This window comes from Cherax quadricarinatus, chromosome 76 (genome assembly GCF_038502225.1).
Source record: "Cherax quadricarinatus isolate ZL_2023a chromosome 76, ASM3850222v1, whole genome shotgun sequence".
NCBI classification, from domain to species: domain Eukaryota; kingdom Metazoa; phylum Arthropoda; class Malacostraca; order Decapoda; family Parastacidae; genus Cherax; species Cherax quadricarinatus.
In genome coordinates, this window is record NC_091367.1 from 21,686,705 (window position 1) to 21,706,838 (window position 20,134).

The 20,134-nt window shown below is 44.1% G+C and overlaps 1 protein-coding gene across 1 annotated transcript in view; it reads left to right on the plus strand.

Annotated features, from left to right (window-relative positions):
* The first annotated feature begins 5,905 nt into the window (after window positions 1-5,905).
* LOC128703729 (sodium-independent sulfate anion transporter-like) overlaps window positions 5,906-20,134 on the plus strand; it is a 79,058-nt gene continuing 64,829 nt past the window's right edge. The window contains exon 1 of the mRNA XM_070101368.1: window positions 5,906-6,407. Within this exon, the coding sequence (XP_069957469.1) occupies window positions 6,351-6,407 (57 nt within the window). The 5' untranslated portion in view covers window positions 5,906-6,350. The remainder of the gene's footprint in view (window positions 6,408-20,134) is intronic.

Here is a 20,134-nt window from a genome sequence, read left to right on the forward strand (position 1 = left end):
AGACAGGATGTTCCAGAGATGAGACACAGCAACAAGGGGTCACATTTGGAAGTTGAAGATTAAGATGAGTAACAGGGGTGTTAGGAAGTGAAATAGTCCTGAAAGTGAAGTAGTGGAGGCAGGCACCATACACAGCTTTAAGAAGAGGTATGATGAAGCTCATGGAGCAGGGAGTGGACTTAGAGGCGACCAGTGAAGAGGCGGGGACAAGAACCCTTCAATCACAATTAGGCGAGTACTCACAGGCCAGGAGCCATGAATCGACCCCTACAACCACAATTAGGCGAGTACACACAGGCCAGGAGCCATGAATCGACCCCTACAACCACAATTAGGCGAGTACACACAGGCCAGGAGCCATGAATCGACCCCTACAACCACAATTAGGCGAGTACACACAGGCCAGGAGCCATGAATCGACCCCTACAACCACAATTAGGCGAGTACACACAGGCCAGGAGCCATGAATCGACCCCTACAACCACAATTAGGCGAGTACACACAGGCCAGGAGCCATGAATCGACCCCTACAACCACAATTAGGCGAGTACACGCATACAAATATTTTTATATCTGCATTAAAATTATTTGAGTTCTCATTATTCTTTTTTCGCGCCTAAAGCAAGATCAAGATACACTATCAGACATATATTTAGGCCTAGTAAGTGGCGCAGTAACTCTCTGCACTCTCATATATTCGGTGCAACACAACGAGTTATTTCTCGTAATTATAAGTTATCATGCGCCATGATCTTCACCCCGCGAGTTATTCTGACACACGATGGCTTTTAGTAAGTTCAGTCGCACAGTAAGTTCAGTCGCACAGTAAGTTCAGTCGCACAGTAAGTTCAGTCGCACAGTAAGTTCAGTCGCACAGTAAGTTCAGTCGCACAGTAAGTTCAGTCGCACAATAAGTTCAGTCGCTCAGTTTACCTGGAGTTTACCTGGAGAGAGTTCCAGGGGTCAACGCCCAAGCGGCCCGGTCTGTGACCAGGCCTCCTGGTGGATCAGAGCCTGATCAACCAGGCTGTTGCTGCTGGCTGCACGCAAACCAACGTACGAGCCACAGCCCGGCTGGTCAGGAACCGACTTCAGGTGCTTGTCCAGTGCCAGCTTGAAGACTGCCAGGGGTCTGTTGGTAATCCCCCTTATGTATGCTGGGAGGCAGTTGAACAGTCTCGGGCCCCTGACGCTTATTGTATGGTCTCTTAACGTGCTAGTGACACCCCTACTTTTCATTGGGGGGATGTTGCATCGTCTGCCAAGTCTTTTATTTTCGTAGTGAGTGATTTTCGTGTGCAAGTTCGGTACTAGTCTCTCTAGGATTTTCCAGGTGTATATAATCATGTATCTATCCCGCCTGCATTCCAGGGAATACAGGTTTAGGAACCTCAAGCGCTCCCAGATGCGATTGATACAATGTTATGGTCCTTGAAGGTGAGATCCTCCGACATAATCACTCCCAGGTCTTTGACGTTGGTGTTTCGCTCTATTTTGTGGCCAGAATTTGTTTTGTACTCTGATGAAGATTTAATTTCCTCGTGTTTACCATATCTGAGTAATTGAAATTTCTCATCGTTGAACTTCATATTGTTTTCTGCAGCCCACTGAAAGATTCGGTTGATGTCCGCCTGGAGACTTGCAGTGTCTGCAATGGAAGACACTGTCATGCAGATTCGGGTGTCATCTGCAAAGGAAGACACGGTGCTGTGGCTGACATCCTTGTCTATGTCGGATATGAGGATGAGGAACAAGATGGGAGCGAGTACTGTGCCTTGTGGAACAGAGCTTTTCACCGTAGCTCTGTTGACGACTACTCTCTGTGTTCTGTTAGTGAGGAAATTATAGATCCATCGACCGACTTTTCCTGTTATTCCTTTAGCACGCATTTTGTGCGCTATTACGCCATGGTCACACTTGTCGAAGGCTTTTGCAAAGTCTGTATATATTACATCTGCATTCTTTTTGTCTTCTAGTGCATTTAGGACCTTGTCGTAGTGATCCAGTAGTTGAGACAGACAGGAGCGACCTGTTCTAAACCCATGTTGCCCTGGGTTGTGTAACTGATGGGTTTCTAGATGGGTGGTGATCTTGCTTCTTAGGACCCTTTCAAAGATTTTTATGATATGGGATGTTAGTGCTATCGGTCTGTAAGTTCAGTCGCACAGTAAGTTCCGTCGCACAGTAAGTTCAGTCGCACAGTAAGTTCAGTCGCACAATAAGTTCAGTCGCACAGTAAGTTCAGTCGCACAGTAAGTTCCGTCGCACAGTAAGTTCAGTCGCACAGTAAGTTCAGTCGCACAGTAAGTTCAGTCGCACAGTAAGTTCAGTCGCACAGTAAGTTCCGTCGCACAGTAAGTTCAGTCGCACAGTAAGTTCAGTCGCACAGTAAGTTCAGTCGCACAGTAAGTTCAGTCGCACAGTAAGTTCAGTCGCACAGTAAGTTCAGTCGCACAGTAAGTTCCGTCGCACAGTAAGTTCAGTCGCACAGTAAGTTCCGTCGCACAGTAACTGGCCTCTTTATGAGTCAGGGAAGTATGAGGAAGTACAACTAGTTTTTCACTTAATTTTACGGGACCGTGAACCAGGCGCCCTGGACTCTTGTCCAGGGCGCCTGGAAGACTCCCCGCTGAAGGTGACGTCTTGTCCAGGGCGCCTGGAAGACTTCCCGCTGAAGGTGACGTCTTGTCCAGGGCGCCTGGAAGACTCCCCGCTGAAGGTGACGTCTTGTCCAGGGCGCCTGGAAGACTCCCCGCTGAAGGTGACGTCTTGTCCAGGGCGCCTGGAAGACTCCCCGCTGGAGGTGACGTCTTGTCCAGGGCGCCTGGAAGACTCCCCGCTGGAGGTGACGTCTTGCCCAGGGCGCCTGGAAGACTCCCCGCTGGTGACGTCTTGCCCAGGGCGCCTGGAAGACACCCCGCTGGAGGTGACGTCTTGCCCAGGGCGCCTGGAAGACTCCCCGCTGGAGGTGACGTCTTGCCCAGGGCGCCTGGAAGACTCCCCGCTGGAGGTGACGTCTTGCGCAGGGCGCCTGGAAGACTCCCCGCTGGAGGTGACGTCTTGCGCAGGGCGCCTGGAAGACTCCCCGCTGGAGGTGACGTCTTGCCCAGGGCGCCTGGAAGACTACCCGCTGGAGGTGACGTCTTGTCCAGGGCGCCTGGAAGACTCCCCACTGGAGGGGGCATTCTACAAGCAAGTTGTTGGACGGAGTATTTAAATTCAATTTATCCTTAGAAATAGTTAATTTAGAAACGAGCCCATTAACACATATCAAGAATAAATTATTTATTATCTTTTGGTAATAATTTAGGATTTATGAGATTACGAGATATATATCAGTACTTACGTATTAGGTTGACTTAGTCATTATGTCTGGTTGATATCAAAGACAAGAGGATGGTAATACTGATATATGGAAGCAATGAGAAGCTTCTTATGACTCAAACTGAACCAAACTGAGAATATACGACAGTCTGACTCTAGCAATCAGCTAAATGTAATGAATAATGTCTGTATAATGAATGATGATGATGGGCCCTACTTAATGTTATATATTTTTCAACTTAATAATGAATGAGGATTATTTATACTAATTCAATCGATTTATCACATGAGATTAAGCATATATCACTACCCAAGTTCTGTATGAATTATGTACCGTTGAGAGAACTCACAAGATCAACTCGCAAAGAGCATAAAACATTGTACTCATAAAAAAGGGAAATTGAATCTAACAAAAATTGTTGTATGTCACAAAGGAGTCTCTGAAGGGACCCTTCAGTTACTGAACAAAAACTTAACATTATTCCTAAATGGCAAAGTTACAAAGACAACAAACAGTCGTCCTGAAAATTGCACATACCTCTTTAAGGGGGACTCCTTGTAGTGGTAAAGAGGCTTTTCGTCGGAGGAAATGGACTTTCGGTCTATTTCCTCGCACTCCCTCTTTCATACCCGATCTTTTCCATCCCTCCTTTCCCTTTCCTGTCATTTTCCCTTACATTCCCTCTGATTCCTTTCCTGCTTTTGCCCTCTGAGGTCTTCCCCTCAAAGTCTAGCTCCTAAGATGGAGAAAGGGTGTAGTTGTCTGTCCAATTTCGCTGGTGATGGCTGAGTTTCGGTGAAATTTAGATCATCCAGGGATGTCCCGATCCCCTTAGCCACCCCCTTCCCCTCCAGGGGCTGGCTAAGGATGTCCTTCGGGTGATGGGTGTATCTATGAAGGATACCTGTAGGTGCCAGGTAGGTGGCCGAAAGAGGTATGCCTTGTGGCGCGTTTCCGGTCGCCCTCTGTTTTCACTATGGAGGTGGTTCGGTGGATGTGAAAAGTAGGGTAGGGCACGGGCTCCATGCCGCATCTGCACTGTTGGCTGCACTAAGGGTCCTCTTGGGCCCTTTGATTCCTTTTGTTCCTCATGGGAGCTATTCCTCCACATTCCCCCATCCCCTTTCTTTAAAGAATAAATAAAAGGAAAAGTTATATAGGAGACCTTTACCCATGATATGCCTCCTCTCGAACCCTTTTCTGCAACGCTTCTTACAGACCCCTGGCACGCCTTTGGACCATTTTTCGGACCTGTCTTCCGGTACCTTCTCCGGGTAACGTTCCGTTACCCTCCTCTGGTACCGCTGTTTTGACTGACCCTTTAGACACTTTTGACCTCTGCACAGCTTTGACTATGATCCCGGCTTCTCCACATACATTGCGACGATTTTCGAATCTTATACACAACTGGGGATAGTCCACCTCTAACCTTCAGTCCAAACGACCTCGACGTGTCAACAATGAACCTACCTCAGTTTCTCCTCATGTTTTAAGAAACGTTGAACTAAGCAATTCCTACCCTTACGCTCTGTTTCAAGGACCTTGGACAAAATTCCTTACTCTCCAACCAATTTCTTCTACTGACCATCTTTCCGACCACAGCATCAACAAGGCATTCCTTGGCCATGGTGGTCGGAATATTTCCTTCCACGTTCTTAAAAGTGTCACAGGCATTGTCACAGTTCAAAATGCAGAGAAGACGCAGTCTTCCACTTCTTGATGTTGCTGACAACACACCAGACAGTGATGCTTGTGTTCGTGCAGTGATGCTTGTGTTCGTGCAGTGATGCTTGTGTTCATGCAGTGATGCTTCCAAATACTCGTGCAGTGATGCTTGTGTTCGTGCAGTGATGCTTGTGTTCGTGCAGTGATGCTTGTGTTCGTGCAGTGATGCTTGTGTTCATGCAGTGATGCTTCCAAATACTCGTGCAGTGATGCTTGTGCTCGTGCAGAGATGCTTGTGCTTGTGCAGTGATGCTTGTGCTCGTGCAGTGATGCTTGTGTTCGTGCAGTGATGCTTGTGCTCGTGCAGTGATGCTTGTGCTCGTGCAGTGATGCTTGTGCTCGTGCAGTGATACTTGTGCTCGTGCAGTGATGCTTGTGCTCGTGCAGTGATGCTTGTGCTCGTGCAGAGATGCTTGTGCTTGTGCAGTGATGCTTGTGCTCGTGCAGTGATGCACTGGGTCGCTACCGTTGCAGCAGAACCGCTAACTGAGTCCTGATTTTAAACGAGCGAGGAAGTTGTTGAAGGGTATGTGTGTCCACTCTCACTTCCACTCTAAGACAGCAGCTTGGAGAAAGGTAGAGGAGGTAGTTGCAAGTACTAGTCTCCAGACCCGACTCCCGTTCTTACGATGGCTTGGCATCAGTGTTGCAGACCTTGCTGAGGTTGCCACAGTAACCGGGCATCATCTCGTCCATATATCTCGACGGCTTCATCCTTCACTTCCTTTCTTCCCTCCAAACCTGAAGAGAGTAAACACATTTAGAGTTTGCTTCTCTCATTTAGTAGTCTTATAACGCGCCCTTCAAACTGCGCGAATTTGAGTCAACACTTTTCTTTTGTCACAGGCAGCTAAAGTCAGTACCTGACCAGCCGAGCTGTGGTTCGTACGTCGGATTGCGTGTGGCCGGCAGTAACAGCTTGGTCACCATGCCTCGGTGGGAGACGGCTTGTGTATTAATAATAATAACAATAACAATCATCAGCAGCATATAATTTATTCAGAGTTCACGGAAGAAATCATTACTCTGAATGTGTTTTTCTGTACTGTAAGTAAAATGTTGTCTAAATAAAGATCTGTGGGGTGGGAAGGACCTCGACCAGAGGAAGACCTCGACCAGAGGAAGACCTCGACCAGAGGAAGACCTCGACCAGAGGAAGACCTCGACCAGAGGAAGACCTCGACCAGAGAAAGACCTCGAGGTAAACTGAGTGAGTTATATAACTACGACCTTCACCACGAACAGTTCTCGTGATTCTATTGACAAATAAATCCCAGTGAAGTTTGTGTTGCAGGAGAGGATGCAGAGCACCACAGCTGCCTCCAGGCCTCCTCCAGGAGTCGCCTTCAACATCAAGGTGAGTACTCTTATTCTCTGTTATTGTAGAGACGTGTGTGTTTTTAAAGGGCTGCATTCTGCCTCAAATTTATTATTTTCTCGTTATATCTCTCTTATTTTTCACAAGGTTAGGTTAAGATTCCTAACTTTATTTACAAGCTAAGAGCTGTTACATACATCAGCTCAATTAAAAGCCTTTTTATTGTCACAAAACATAAAAACAGAGAAGAGGATGACGTTGGAGTCATCTCTGGGCCAATATCAAAATGGTATACAATACCGACAGGATGGTAGTTTAGACACATAGGCAACATTTAGGCAACTTTATTCCGAAACGTTTCGCCTACACAGTAGGCTTCTTCAATCTAGTACAAAAAGTAGGCAGGAGCAGTAGAGATGTGAAGACGATGTAATCAGTCTATCACCCTTAAAGTCATAGATTTGATGTTGTCAGTCCCTCAGCCTGGAGAAGTTCTCCAGGCTGAGGGACTGACAACCTCAAATGTTGCCTATGTGTCTTAACTATCATCTCTGGGCCAGCGATTTTATTTGGTCACCTAATTATTTCGTTGATATCATGCTGTACGAACATGTTCCAGACATGCATCATCCAAGGAATATAATAATCAACACTAAGTGGTAATCCCACAAGGTTTATACAGCACTGCACGGTAGGTTAATTAGTTTAATATCTTTATTATGTACCCCATACCCACCCTGTGGGTGGTAGTCATACCCATCCTGTGGGCGGTAGTCATACCCACCCTGTGGGCGGTAGTTATACCCATCCTGTGGGCGGTAGTCATACCCATCCTTTGGGCGGTAGTCATACTCATCCTGTGGGTGGTAGTCATACCCATCCTGTGGGTGGTAGTTATACCCATCCTGTGGGTGGTAGTCATACCCATCCTGTGGGTGGTAGTCATACCCATCCTTTGGGCGGTAGTCATACTCATCCTGTGGGTGGTAGTCATACCCATCCTGTGGGTGGTAGTTATACCCATCCTGTGGGTGGTAGTCATACCCATCCTGTGGGCGGTAGTCATACCCATCCTGTGGGTGGTAGTCATACCCATCCTTTGGGCGGTAGTCATACTCATCCTGTGGGTGGTAGTCATACCCATCCTGTGGGTGGTAGTTATACCCATCCTGTGGGTGGTAGTTATACCCATCCTGTGGGTGGTAGTTATACCCATCCTGTGGGCGGTAGTCATACCCATCCTTTGGGCGGTAGTCATACTCATCCTGTGGGTGGTAGTCATACCCATCCTGTGGGTGGTAGTTATACCCATCCTGTGGGTGGTAGTCATACCCATCCTGTGGGTGGTAGTCATACCCATCCTTTGGGCGGTAGTCATACTCATCCTGTGGGTGGTAGTCATACCCATCCTGTGGGCGGTAGTCATACCCATCCTGTGGGTGGTAGTCATACCCATCCTAAGGCGGTAGTCATACTCATCCTGTGGGTGGTAGTCATACCCATCCTGTGGGCGGTAGTCATACCCATCCTGTGGGTGGTAGTCATACTCATCCTGTGGGTGGTAGTCATACCCATCCTGTGGGTGGTAGTCATACTCATCCTGTGGGTGGTAGTCATACCCATCCTGTGGGTGGTAGTCATACCCATCCTGTGTGTGGTAGTCATACCCATCCTGTGGGTGGTAGTCATACCCATCCTGTGGGTGGTAGTCATACTTATCCTTTGGGCGGTAGTCATACCCATCCTGTGGGTGGTAGTCATACCCATCCTGTGGGTGGTAGTCATACCCATCCTTTAGGCGGTAGTCATACTCATCCTGTGGGTGGTAGTCATACCCATCTTGTGGACGGTAGTCATACCCATCCTGTGGGTGGTAGTCAAAAGATTACAAAGGTACACAATGGGTCCAGGGACTGGACCCCAAAGTTATGATAGCTGAACTAGTTACAAAGGTAATGAACTCCAGGTAGATCTGGTCACAATCATGGCAAGTTACAGAGGTAATGAATCAGCTTCACTCCTATACATGGTTACAGTCATGAACAAATTACAAAGTAATGAACCACTGACACGTCCACACCTGGTCACAATTGTAATGAGTTATAAATACAAAAATTAAGTGGGTCATACAATCACACGAGCGCGCGCGCACACATACACACACGAGGGCGCACGCACAGACACATGCACACGAGCGTACAAATATATGTATACACACAAGCGCGCGCACACACACACACACACACACACACACACACGTGGTAATGCTTTATTTACAGCTTTGAAAGTCAGGGTATTTCTCCAGAATGGTCTGTAATATACCAGTGTGTGCTAAAGTTTACTATGCTTGATCTGAGACAAGCCAGGCTGGAGAGTATAAGAGAGGGAGAGTAAAGGCGGTGAGGAGTGCTATAGGAAGTATAATAAAATTTGCGTAATAAATCTGTTGGTGTTAAAAAGTCCAAGAGAGAGTCTGTGTGAAAGATGGGGCCGTCAGCGAGGAGGTAAGATAAAGTAAGGCTGTTAGAGCGGTGACGACTCTGGAAGTAAATTCTGCGTGCTTGCTGGTAGATAGGAGAGTCATACAATATAGCAAACTGAAATAGGAACCTGACAATTCTCACGGAGTAGAACTGGGCACCTCTCCATGAGATACCCATGAGTGTGATGTGTGCGCCCCATGTGAAGGCTGGAAACCTAGTCTCCCAAACACGACATCGATAGTAAGAAGACCAGAATCCTAAACTCGGCTTTATAGAACGTAATTTGTTATGAATCAACTAAGACCAACCTTGTTACCAACGGTTTCGAAGGCGGCCAGAAATTACAGCAAAATAGGATGAAAATAGAATACCCCTATATAAAACGAGGAGGTCCTGTACCACTGACCGCGCAGCAGAGTCAGTCTGCTCGTTGCCCTGAACATCAACATGATCACGGACCCAACAGAAAACAATTTCTTTATTTTTGCTAGAAATGCGGCACAACCAAAGTTGTATATGACGAACTAGAGAATGGGAAGAATTAAATTTTTTGATAGGTTGCAAAGCACTAAAGCTTAAACTACCATGAATGTTGAGGTAGGACTGGAAACAATACGTATAATTGCTATGATAATTGCATACAGTTAAGCTGTGAAAATGCTACCAGAGTCTTATAAATGACCTCATACAACACTGGGAATGCTGCTTCAAACCCGACGCCGTCAGAGGATTTAAAACCATCAGTAGTGCAGATGCGGCATGGGACCAGTGCCATACCCTACCCTTCATGCCGATAAACCAGCAATCCAGGATAGCAACCTCACATCCACCGAGCCACCTCACTGAACGAAAGAGGGCGACTGGAAATCCATTACATGGCATACGTCCTTTGTCCACCACCACCTGGAACCGACAAGTAATCTCCAGAGATACATCCGTCACCCGAACCTAAGCTGCTCCCCCTGGAACTCTGAACGGATATCAGGATATCCCTAATTGATCCAGATTCCATGGCAAGCAACAGCACCACCATGAAGCTCAACGAAATGGAATGGACACCGACACCCTCTCCCCTAAAATTTCAGAGGGGTAGATTCCGAAGGCCAATAGCACGGAAGGAAGGAGAGGAGAGGGATGGGTCAAGAACAGGGAAAGGAAAGGAGGAATGGAAAAGATTGGGTTGGGAAAGAGGAAGTGGGGGTAATTTGGTTCGGTCGGAGGAAAAAGACCGAAGATCCAATTCCTCAGAGCAAAACCCTTTTCACCACGCCAAGGAGACTCCCCTCCCCTTGAAGATGGTCTGAACAACCTCCTGACCATATCTGCATCATTTTAGGGATTGAGATGCTGTCACGTGATTGGCTGATTAGGTACTGGCATTATCGGTATATTTAATATAGTTTCCACTAAGTACATGTGCATTCACAGAGGATCCAGTTATTATTGCTTTGATTGAGTGAAACTTGGCTTGATTCAAACAACTAAAGTAGCTTTGTCTATCATGTACTGGCTAGTTTAATCCATCTTGTGTTAAATTATAAAATACAACTGTATCCTAACCTCAGTTCTTTTGTGTTCGGTTTTTACTTAATCACTTGGAATGTTTCAAGTATCTAATTTTAGTTTATTTTGGGACTCTGTGGGAATATAACCAGTATAGTGAACCAGAGCCGTTCATTATTCCCCAGTATACAACAGTGACGAAAAATGATTTTTTGGGGGGGTGGGGAGTTTGTTTTATAAGATCGTGGAGATGCTGTCAGTCAGGAAGTCTGAAACAAGTGATTTATTTCAAGAATAAGACAGCATCGTGGCTGTCTCTCAGGAATGGTATCAAGAACCAAGTTGAGAACAAAATTTAAGTTTATAATAAACAGGAAAATACGAAGTTTAATAACCTAACTGAATCAAAATTGAAAAATAAAAACTAAATTAATGACCAATGTTAACAAGGGTTGATTTACTGGTATCATCACTGCTCCGTAGATAATCTGTAGCATACAGACGAAGATGTGGATGTTGCTGTCAGACTTCCTTGTACTACTGAGGCGATGAGGACAGTATAGTTGACCAGGATAACCGTATCGTAGTTAAAATGCAATCGGAAAAGAGTCCTGGTCAATACAGATGATTATGGGATTTTCCTGGAGCAAACTAGGTGAGGTGGAGGCTAGCAGAGTCGAGCAGAATATCTGAATCGAAACTCTAACATACGATCGTGTTGGAACGTTGGCCAAGAAACAGAGTGAGTGAGAGAGAGGGCGAGAGACACACACAGAGACAGAGCCACAGACACAAAGACACACACAGACAGACACACACAGACAGACACACAGACACACACACACACACACACACACACACACACACACACACACACACACACACACACACACACAACTAGGTGAGTACAACTAGGTGAGTACACACACACACACACACACACACACACACACACACACACACACACACGACCCCTGCAACCACAAATAGGTGAGTACACACACACACACACACACACACACTCACAGGGGATATGATAACGACATATAAAATGCTGAGAGGAATCGACGAGGTGGACAGAGACAGGATGTGCCAGAGATGGGACACAGCAACAAGGGAACACAGAAGCTGAAGACTCAGATGAATCACAGGGATCTTAGGAAGTGTTTCTTCAGTCACAGCATTGCCAGGAAGTGGAATAGTCTGGCAAGTGATGTAGTGGAGGAAGAATCCATACATAGCTTCAAGAAGAGGTATGATAAATCTCATAGAGCACGAAGAGTGACCTAGTAGCGACCAGTGAAGAGGCTGGGCCAAGAGCTGTGACTCGACTCCTGCAACCACAACTATATGAGGTGAGTGCAAACCACACTCTTATGTTATGGCATAAGTAGCCGGATTATAGCCAAGCTAATGCAGGTAACTTAAAATTTATTAGTCGTGAGGAAGACTTAGCGGGAGGAGTCAGGAGTACAGTGGCACTATTGACCTACTCTGGATACTATGTAAAAACCAGTAGTTCTCTCCCAAGGATGGCAGGGGAGACTGACTCTCATAAAAACCCGAGTAGGTTGACAGATTACTCGCTCATCCATAATTTATGCAAGCTAATGTTATTCTTAACACGTCCCAAGTGAAGATACAATCTTTTACCTCCATCGGAAATCTCCTTGAAACGATTAATATTAATCTCACCAAACACAAAAATTTACAGTGATTTGGGAAATATTTATGAGTCGTTGTATGTCATGATAAGAATTATGATGACCGTATAGGATAACTAAATAATATTATTATACTCAGTTTAAGCGCTAAACCCATAGAAATTCATACCACAGCATCAGATGACATTTCATCAAAGGAACAAACACCAGTAAGAATCTTTGAGTAACATGTAAGTTTAAAGATACTAGTTAATGACAGGATGGATAATGAGAACCTTCAAAACTAGGGAGGCCAAGCCCATGATGACACTCTTCAGGTCACTTGTTCTATCTAGGCTGGAATATTGCTGCACACTAACAACACCTTTCAAAACAGGTGAAATTGCTGACCTAGAAAATGTACAGAGAACCTTCACGGCACGCATAACGGAGATAAAACACCTCAATTACTGGGAGCGCTTGAAGTTCCTGAACCTGTACTCCCTGGAACGCAGGCGGGAGAGATACATGATTATATACACCTGGAAAATCCTAGAGGGACTAGTACCGAACTTGCACACGAAAATCACTCACTACGAAAGCAAAAGACTCGGCAGACGATGCAACATCCCCCCAGTAAAAAGCAGGGGTGCCACTAGCAGGATAGGAGATAACACAGTAAGTGTCAGGGGCCCAAGACTGTTCAACTGCCTCCCAGCATACATAAGGGAGATTACCAATAGACCCCTGGCTGTCTTCAAGCAGGCACTGGACAAGCACCTAGAGTCGGTACCTGACCAGCCGGGCTGTGGCTCGTATGTCGGTTTACGTGCGGCCAACAGTAACAGTCTGGGTGATCAGGCCTTGATCCACCATGAGGCCTGGTCACAGACCGGGCAGTGAGGGCGTTGATATACTGTCTTAGTCGTTCAGTTTGACTCGAGGGTCACAGACCAGTTATTCGTGGTAGAGAAACTAAATTTTTTTCCTAACTTGGTGGCTGCGAATTTAGATTTGCAAAGTTTGTCTGCTGGGAAGATTTTTTAAAGAAACTTGATCATTGTGAAAGGTTTGTCAGCGAGAAACATGAAGCTGAGAACGTTGAAGCAATTCATGTTATCATAATTTGTGAATTTTGTCGGTTTCTACATGATAAAAGTTTAAACTTTACATTCGAGGATTTAATTTGTAATTTGTGTTACAAGAAAGATCACTTGTGAAGCATGTATCGGGAAGCATCAAAAGTGTTGTATGATTGAGACACTTATGCTTATGTTGCTTGTCTCAATCTTCAACTTGTCGGTTTTTCAAACCATTCATCACAACTGTCAGACACGGCAGCATCATGGGATCTTGTTACAAAGAATTCTTCAACACTTGTTCAACCTTTGGACGAAGACCTACTTCGACTAGTGGATGGTACCACTATGACCCCGCCTCCGCCTGCTTCACCTCACCTCACTACAGTATATAAGCCACGTCTACGGCCCTATGCTGTACATTCTACAAGATTGATGGACTGAACACATCGACTCCAGGCTGAGGGACTGATTACCTCAAACTCCTCCTCTCCTTACCCATTTCTACTTTGTATTGGACTGATGAAGTCACTGTGTGGCGAAACGTTTCCTCAATAAAGATTCCCATATGTTGCATAAGTGTCTCAATCTGGAGTCTCAGGTTCCACGATGTCTGAAGATGGAGCACAGTTGTTAACAATGCAGGTAGAACTACGTCAGAAAATATTGAATGTAATCATTTAGAATACTTTGTATTATGCAAATTTTCCTTCTTATGGAGAAGGAAGTGCAATATAATTGATCGCGAATTTCTCACTTCTTAAATATGCTTTACTCTAATAATAAACTGGTAATAAACCGTGAGAAAGATCTCATCTAACCTCATCTAACCTCACCACGGGTGGGGTTAGAACCCGCGATCAGAGAGTCATAAAACTCCAGACCGACGCGTTAGCCACTGGACCAGCTGGCTACACTAAGATTCATCCAACTAGGTATATTTCTACACCATAGGAAGGTTAAGATAGGCACCACTGTGACCACAAATGTAAGTGCGTGGCCGTGATGAACTCTACCAATCGTGTCATTACGATTTCATGAGTCTGTTGCATTAGATAAGCTTTCTAAAGCTTATAAACATAATAGTGATAAAATATAAGCAATTTTTTTGTGGATTCAGATAAGTGTTTATCAAGTGAGAGGCGCTGCATCGCCTCTCACTCACTCATGCTGTATCCCGTGACGTCATACAGTCACTCGGCCTAATAGGGATCTTCTATATAAACACATGGATGGTATTATGATGCTCAGCTAATCTATACATACAACACATGTAAAGGAGGATCAGCAACTATGCTGACAACGGTAGCAACAGTTCACGTGAAGTGTGTCGCTACTCCCAGATTTATGAAACAAGAGAGATTACCTTCTGTCAAAAGGTGACTCAAGTAACACTTAAAAAAATGTTAATTGAAATTATTTTAGCAGGTTTATATAGTGATTGGGCAGTCCCTGCTGTGCCACTTTTAACTGCAGTCTCTAAAACTGTAAGGATTTATGTTGATTTTAAGGTTTCAGAGAAATTCAATGTAACAAGTGTCCATTAATATGACTTAAGGAACAATTATCTGTTGATAAATTAGAACATAAGAACATAAGAACATAAGAAAGGAGGAACACTGCAGCAGGCCTGTTGGCCCATACTAGGCAGGTCCTTTACAATTCATCCCACTAACAAACATTTGACCTTCCCAATTTTCAATGCTACCCAAGAAATAAGCTCTGATGTGCAAGTCCCACTCAAATCCAACCCATCCCACTCATGTATTTATCCAACCTAAATTTGAAACTACCCAAAGTCCTAGCCTCAATAACCCAACTAGGTAGACTGTTCCACTCATCTACTACCCTATTTCCAAACCAATACTTTCCTATGTCCTTTCTAAATCTAAACTTATCTAATTTAAATCCATTACTGCGGGTTCTCTCTTGGAGAGATATCCTCAAGACCTTGTTAATATCCCCTTTATTAATACCTATCTTCCACTTATACACTTCGATCAGGTCTCCCCTCATTCTTCGTCTAACAAGTGAATGTAACTTAAGAGTCTTCAATCTTTCTTCATAAGGAAGATTTCTAATGCTATGTATTAATTTAGTCATCCTACGCTGAATGTTTTCTAACGAATTTATGTCCATTCTGTAATATGGAGACCAGAATTGAGCTGCATAATCTAGGTGAGGCTTTACTAATGATGTATAAAGCTGCAGTATGACCTCTGGACTTCTGTTGCTTACACTTCTTGATATAAATCCCAGTAATCTATTTGCCTTATTACGTACGCTTAGGCATTGCTGTCTTGGTTTAAGGTTGCTGCTTACCATAACCCCCAAGTCCTTTTCGCAATCTGTATGGTTAAGTTCTACATTATTTAACTTATAAGTGCTAGGGTTATGGACACTCCCGAGCTTCAGAACCTTGCATTTATCTACATTGAACTGCATCTGCCACTTTTCTGACCAAGAGTAGAGTTTGTCTAAATCCTCCTGAAGTTCCCTAACATGTACGTTTGAATCAATTATCCTACCTATCTTCGTGTCATCGGCGAATTTGCTCATATCACTAGTAATTCCCTCATCAAGATCATTGATATATATTATAAACAACAACGGGCCCAAGACTGATCCCTGTGGAACGCCACTCGTTACTGATCCCCACTCGGATTTAACCCCATTTATGGACACTCTTTGCTTCCTGTCTGTGAGCCATGATTCGATCCACGAGAGCACCCTTCCCCCAATTCCATGAGCTGCTACTTTCTTCAACAGTCTTTGGTGCGGAACTCTATCAAATGCCTTACTAAAATCTAAGTAAATAATATCAAATTCTTTATCGTGGTCAACAGCCTCAAAAGCTTTACTGAAGAAAGTTAATAAATTAGTTAGACAAGACCGGCCTTTTGTGAATCCATGCTGAGTGTCATTAATCAAGCTATGCTTATCGAGATGGCTTCTTATAATCTCAGCTATAATTGACTCTAGTAATTTGCCTACAATTGAGGTCAGGCTTATTGGGCGGTAATTTGACGGTAACGACTTGTCCCCTGTTTTAAAAATAGGAATTACATTAGCCATCTTCCACATATCAGACACTGCACCTGTTTGAAGAGATAAATTAAAAATATTAGTTAATGGTTCACAGACTTCCATTTTGCATTCCTTTAGATCCCTTGAAAAAACCTCATCAGGACCCAGTGACTTATTTTGCTTCAGTCTGTCTATCTGCTTCACAACCATTTCAATAGTGACTGTGATGTTACATAATTTATCTTCTTCTGATCCACTATAAAAATTAATTACCGGAATATTATTAGTGTCTTCCTGTGTAAAAACCGAGAGAAAATAATTATTTAAAATCGAGCACATTTCATTCTCTTTGTCAGTAAGATGCCCATAGTTATTTTTAAGGGGACCTATCTTATCTCTGACTTTTGTTCTATAGACCTGGAAAAAACTTTTTCGGTTAGTTTTAGAATCCCTAGCAACTTTAATTTCATAGTCCCTTTTAGCTTTTCTTATCCCCTTTTTTAATGTCCCTCTTAATGTCAATATACTGATTCATAAGATGACCCTCGCCTCTTTTGATACGCCTATAAATTCCTTTCTTATGCCCTAGTAGATATTTGAGCCTATTATTCATCCATTTTGGGTCATTTCTATTTGATCTAATTTCCTTATAAGGGATAAACGTTCTTTGAGCAGCATGTATTGTGTTCAGAAAACTGTCATATTGATAGCTCTCTTCGTTACCCCAGTCAACAGATGATAAGTGTTCTCTAAGCCCATCGTAATCTGCTAAGCGAAAATCTGGGACTGTTACTGAGTTATCCCTACTATCATACTTCCATTCAATTCTACATGTAATTGATTTGTGGTCGCTAGCACCCAGTTCCTCTGAAACTTCTAAATTATTAACAAGGGATTCATTGTTTGCCAGAACTAAGTCAAGCAGGTTATTACCCCTTGTAGGTTCTGTCACAAACTGCTTCAAAAAACAATCCTGAACTACTTCTAAGAAATCGTATGATTCTAAATTCCCAGTCAAGAAATTCCAATCAATATGACTAAAGTTAAAGTCTCCTAGAATTACTACGTTATCGTGCCTTGTGGCCCTAACTATTTCCTCCCATAGTAGTCTCCCCTGGTCCCTATCTAAATTTGGGGGACGGTATATCACACCTAAAATTAATTTTTCATGCCCCTCTGAAAATTCTATCCAAACAGACTCTGTATGTGTTACTTCAGACTTAATACCCGTTTTTATGCAACAGTTCAAGCGATCTCGGACATACAATGCCACCCCACCCCCCTTCCCGATACTTCTATCTACTTGGAACAATTTAAAACCCTGAATGTGACATTCTGCAGGCATGTCCCGACTTTTTGAATTAAACCACGTCTCAGTAATGGCAAATACATCTATGTTACCTGCACTAGCAACTAGTCTCAACTCGTCCATCTTATTCCTAGCACTGCGACTATTTGTGTAATAAATATTTAATGACCCTCCTATCTCTTTACCCTTCCTGCTCATTTCTGTTATTCCACTAAACCTATTACTGTCATTGTCAATTAGTGCCACTGGCTTTCCAATATCCTCCTCATTTTGCCTATTACTAGTTCTCCTATTACTCATGTTACTACCCTGCGACTTCACAGTTTTCCCGCCAAAACCCATACCACTAACTATTCCTAGTTTAAAGACCTAACAGCTCCCTCCACTGCGTTGGCCAGTGCTCCCACCCCACACCTAGACAAGTGAACCCCATCCCTGGCATACATGTCATTTCTGCCATAGAAGAGGTCCCAGTTGTCAATGAATGTTACCGCATTTTCCTTACAGTATTTGTCCAGCCAGCAATTGACACCGATTGCTCTGGACAACCATTCATTTCCAACTCCTCTCCTTGGCAAAATGCCACATATGACAGGTTTCCCACCCTTCCTCCTAATTATCTCTATTGCTGACCTATACCTGCTAATCAGGTCCTCACTCCTACGTCTGCCAACATCGTTGCCTCCAGCACTGAGACAGATAATAGGATTGCTCCCATTACCTCTCATGATGTCATCCAGACGGCTAACAATATCCTTCATCCCAGCCCCAGGAAAACACACTCTCTGCCTCCTACTCCTATCCTTCAAACAGAATGCCCTATCCATGTACCTAATCTGGCTATCCCCAACAACAACAATGTTTTTACCTTCCTTGGCGTCGTCCGTAGTGATGCTCCGAGTAGTCGACTCACATTCGCCAGGTAGCATTACACCACTTGTAGAATTCGTCATGACGTTCTCGATGGTCTTCGTTGGGGTTTCTAGGGATGTCTCACTCACGTCTGCCAATGCTTCCTTGGTGCTCGTTGTGGCATTCCCAGTAGAACACTCACATTCGTCAGGTAGCACCGAGAATGAGTTGGAAGTTTCCACGGCAGTCTTCTGGTTTCTCGTTGTTTCTGCCTCTCCAACCGTTTTCTTAATCTTCAGCTTGGTTCCATGTTGCCCGGCCACTGACCAAGCTCCCCTCTTAACCTGGGGACTCACAACAGGAGGATTACTACGAATCCTCTTGTTCTCCTCCGTTAATCGCCGTATCTCCAGTTTAGCAACTCGGAGTTCTTCTCTCAGCTGCTGGTAAAGCTGCTCAAGAGAGGGCATCCTGGTTCAGATTCACAGAGAGCACACAAACAGGTCTTCACAGAGCTAAGTACACGTCACCACTGAGCTAAGTACACGTCACCACTGAGCTAAGTACACGTCACCACGTGTGCAATTCTTGGGTATCTTTATTGAGGAAACGTTTCGCCACACAGTGGCTTCATCAGTCCATACAAAGGATAATCTTGAAGAACCGGAGGAGAATGAGGTAATCAGTCCCTCAGCCTTCAGTCGATGTGGTCAGTCCATCAATGTTGAATAGAATACGGCATAAGTGCAGAGAAGGAGCTTATAAACCGTATGGCAGGAGAGGTGCAGCAGTCTCAGGTGTTGTCACATCAACAATTATCTGTAACTGAAAAGTGCCGAGAGATTTTCGTAATTAATCATAGCAAAACACTTTTTTTGAGAGACAAGGATGCCTTTTGGACTCTTAGCATCTCCAAGAATTTGGATGCAGTTGATTTAGATGACATATTGTTATTGGGTCACAAAAGATGAGAACTTAATGACTGGTGAAATTGTAATGACGATTGCAAACAAACCATACCACGGGTGGGGTTAGAACCCACGATCAGAGGGTCACAAAACTCCAGACCATCACTTTTTTTTTTTTTTTTTTTGAGAACCTAATTTAAGAGTTAGACATGCGTTAGATTTTACAGAATCATAAGTATTATTGTTGGAAACTAATTCCATTGGGTTCTTCAGGCATTACAATTCAGGTGAAGGCATTAAATAATACCAGTATTAACATATACATCAGTAAATGAACATAAGAACATGTTGAACATTAAAATGGTATAAAATACCGACAGGTTGTTAGGTAAGACACATATGCAACAGTTAGGTATCTTTACTATGAAACGTTTCGCCTACACAGTAGGCTTCTTCAGTCAAGTACAGAAAAGTTGATAGAAGCAGAAGATACTTGAAGACGATGTAATCAGTCCATCACCCTTAAAGTTTTGAGGTGGTCAGTCCCTCAGTCTGGAGAAGAGCATTGTTCCATAGTATGAAACAATATGGAGATGAAGTGACAGGATGGAGCTTTTTATAGCGCCAAGAGGTGAGACGTAGGCCACTAGGAGAGGTAAGAACTCAGATGCTGAGAGGTCAGGTCCCTCTCAAATCCAGCCGCTCTCACTAGTGGAAGTTGTCGAAGTTGATTGCAGGTCTGTACCAAGATACCCTTGTGTTGCAGTGTCTGACAGATTGAACATTAAAATGGTATAAAATACCGACAGGTTGTTAGGTAAGACACATATGCAACAGTTAGGTATCTTTATTATGAAACGTTTCGCCTACACAGTAGGCTTCTTCAGTCAAGTACAGAAAAGTTGATAGAAGCAGAAGATACTTGAAGACGATGTAATCAGTCCATCAGTGGATTTGAGAGG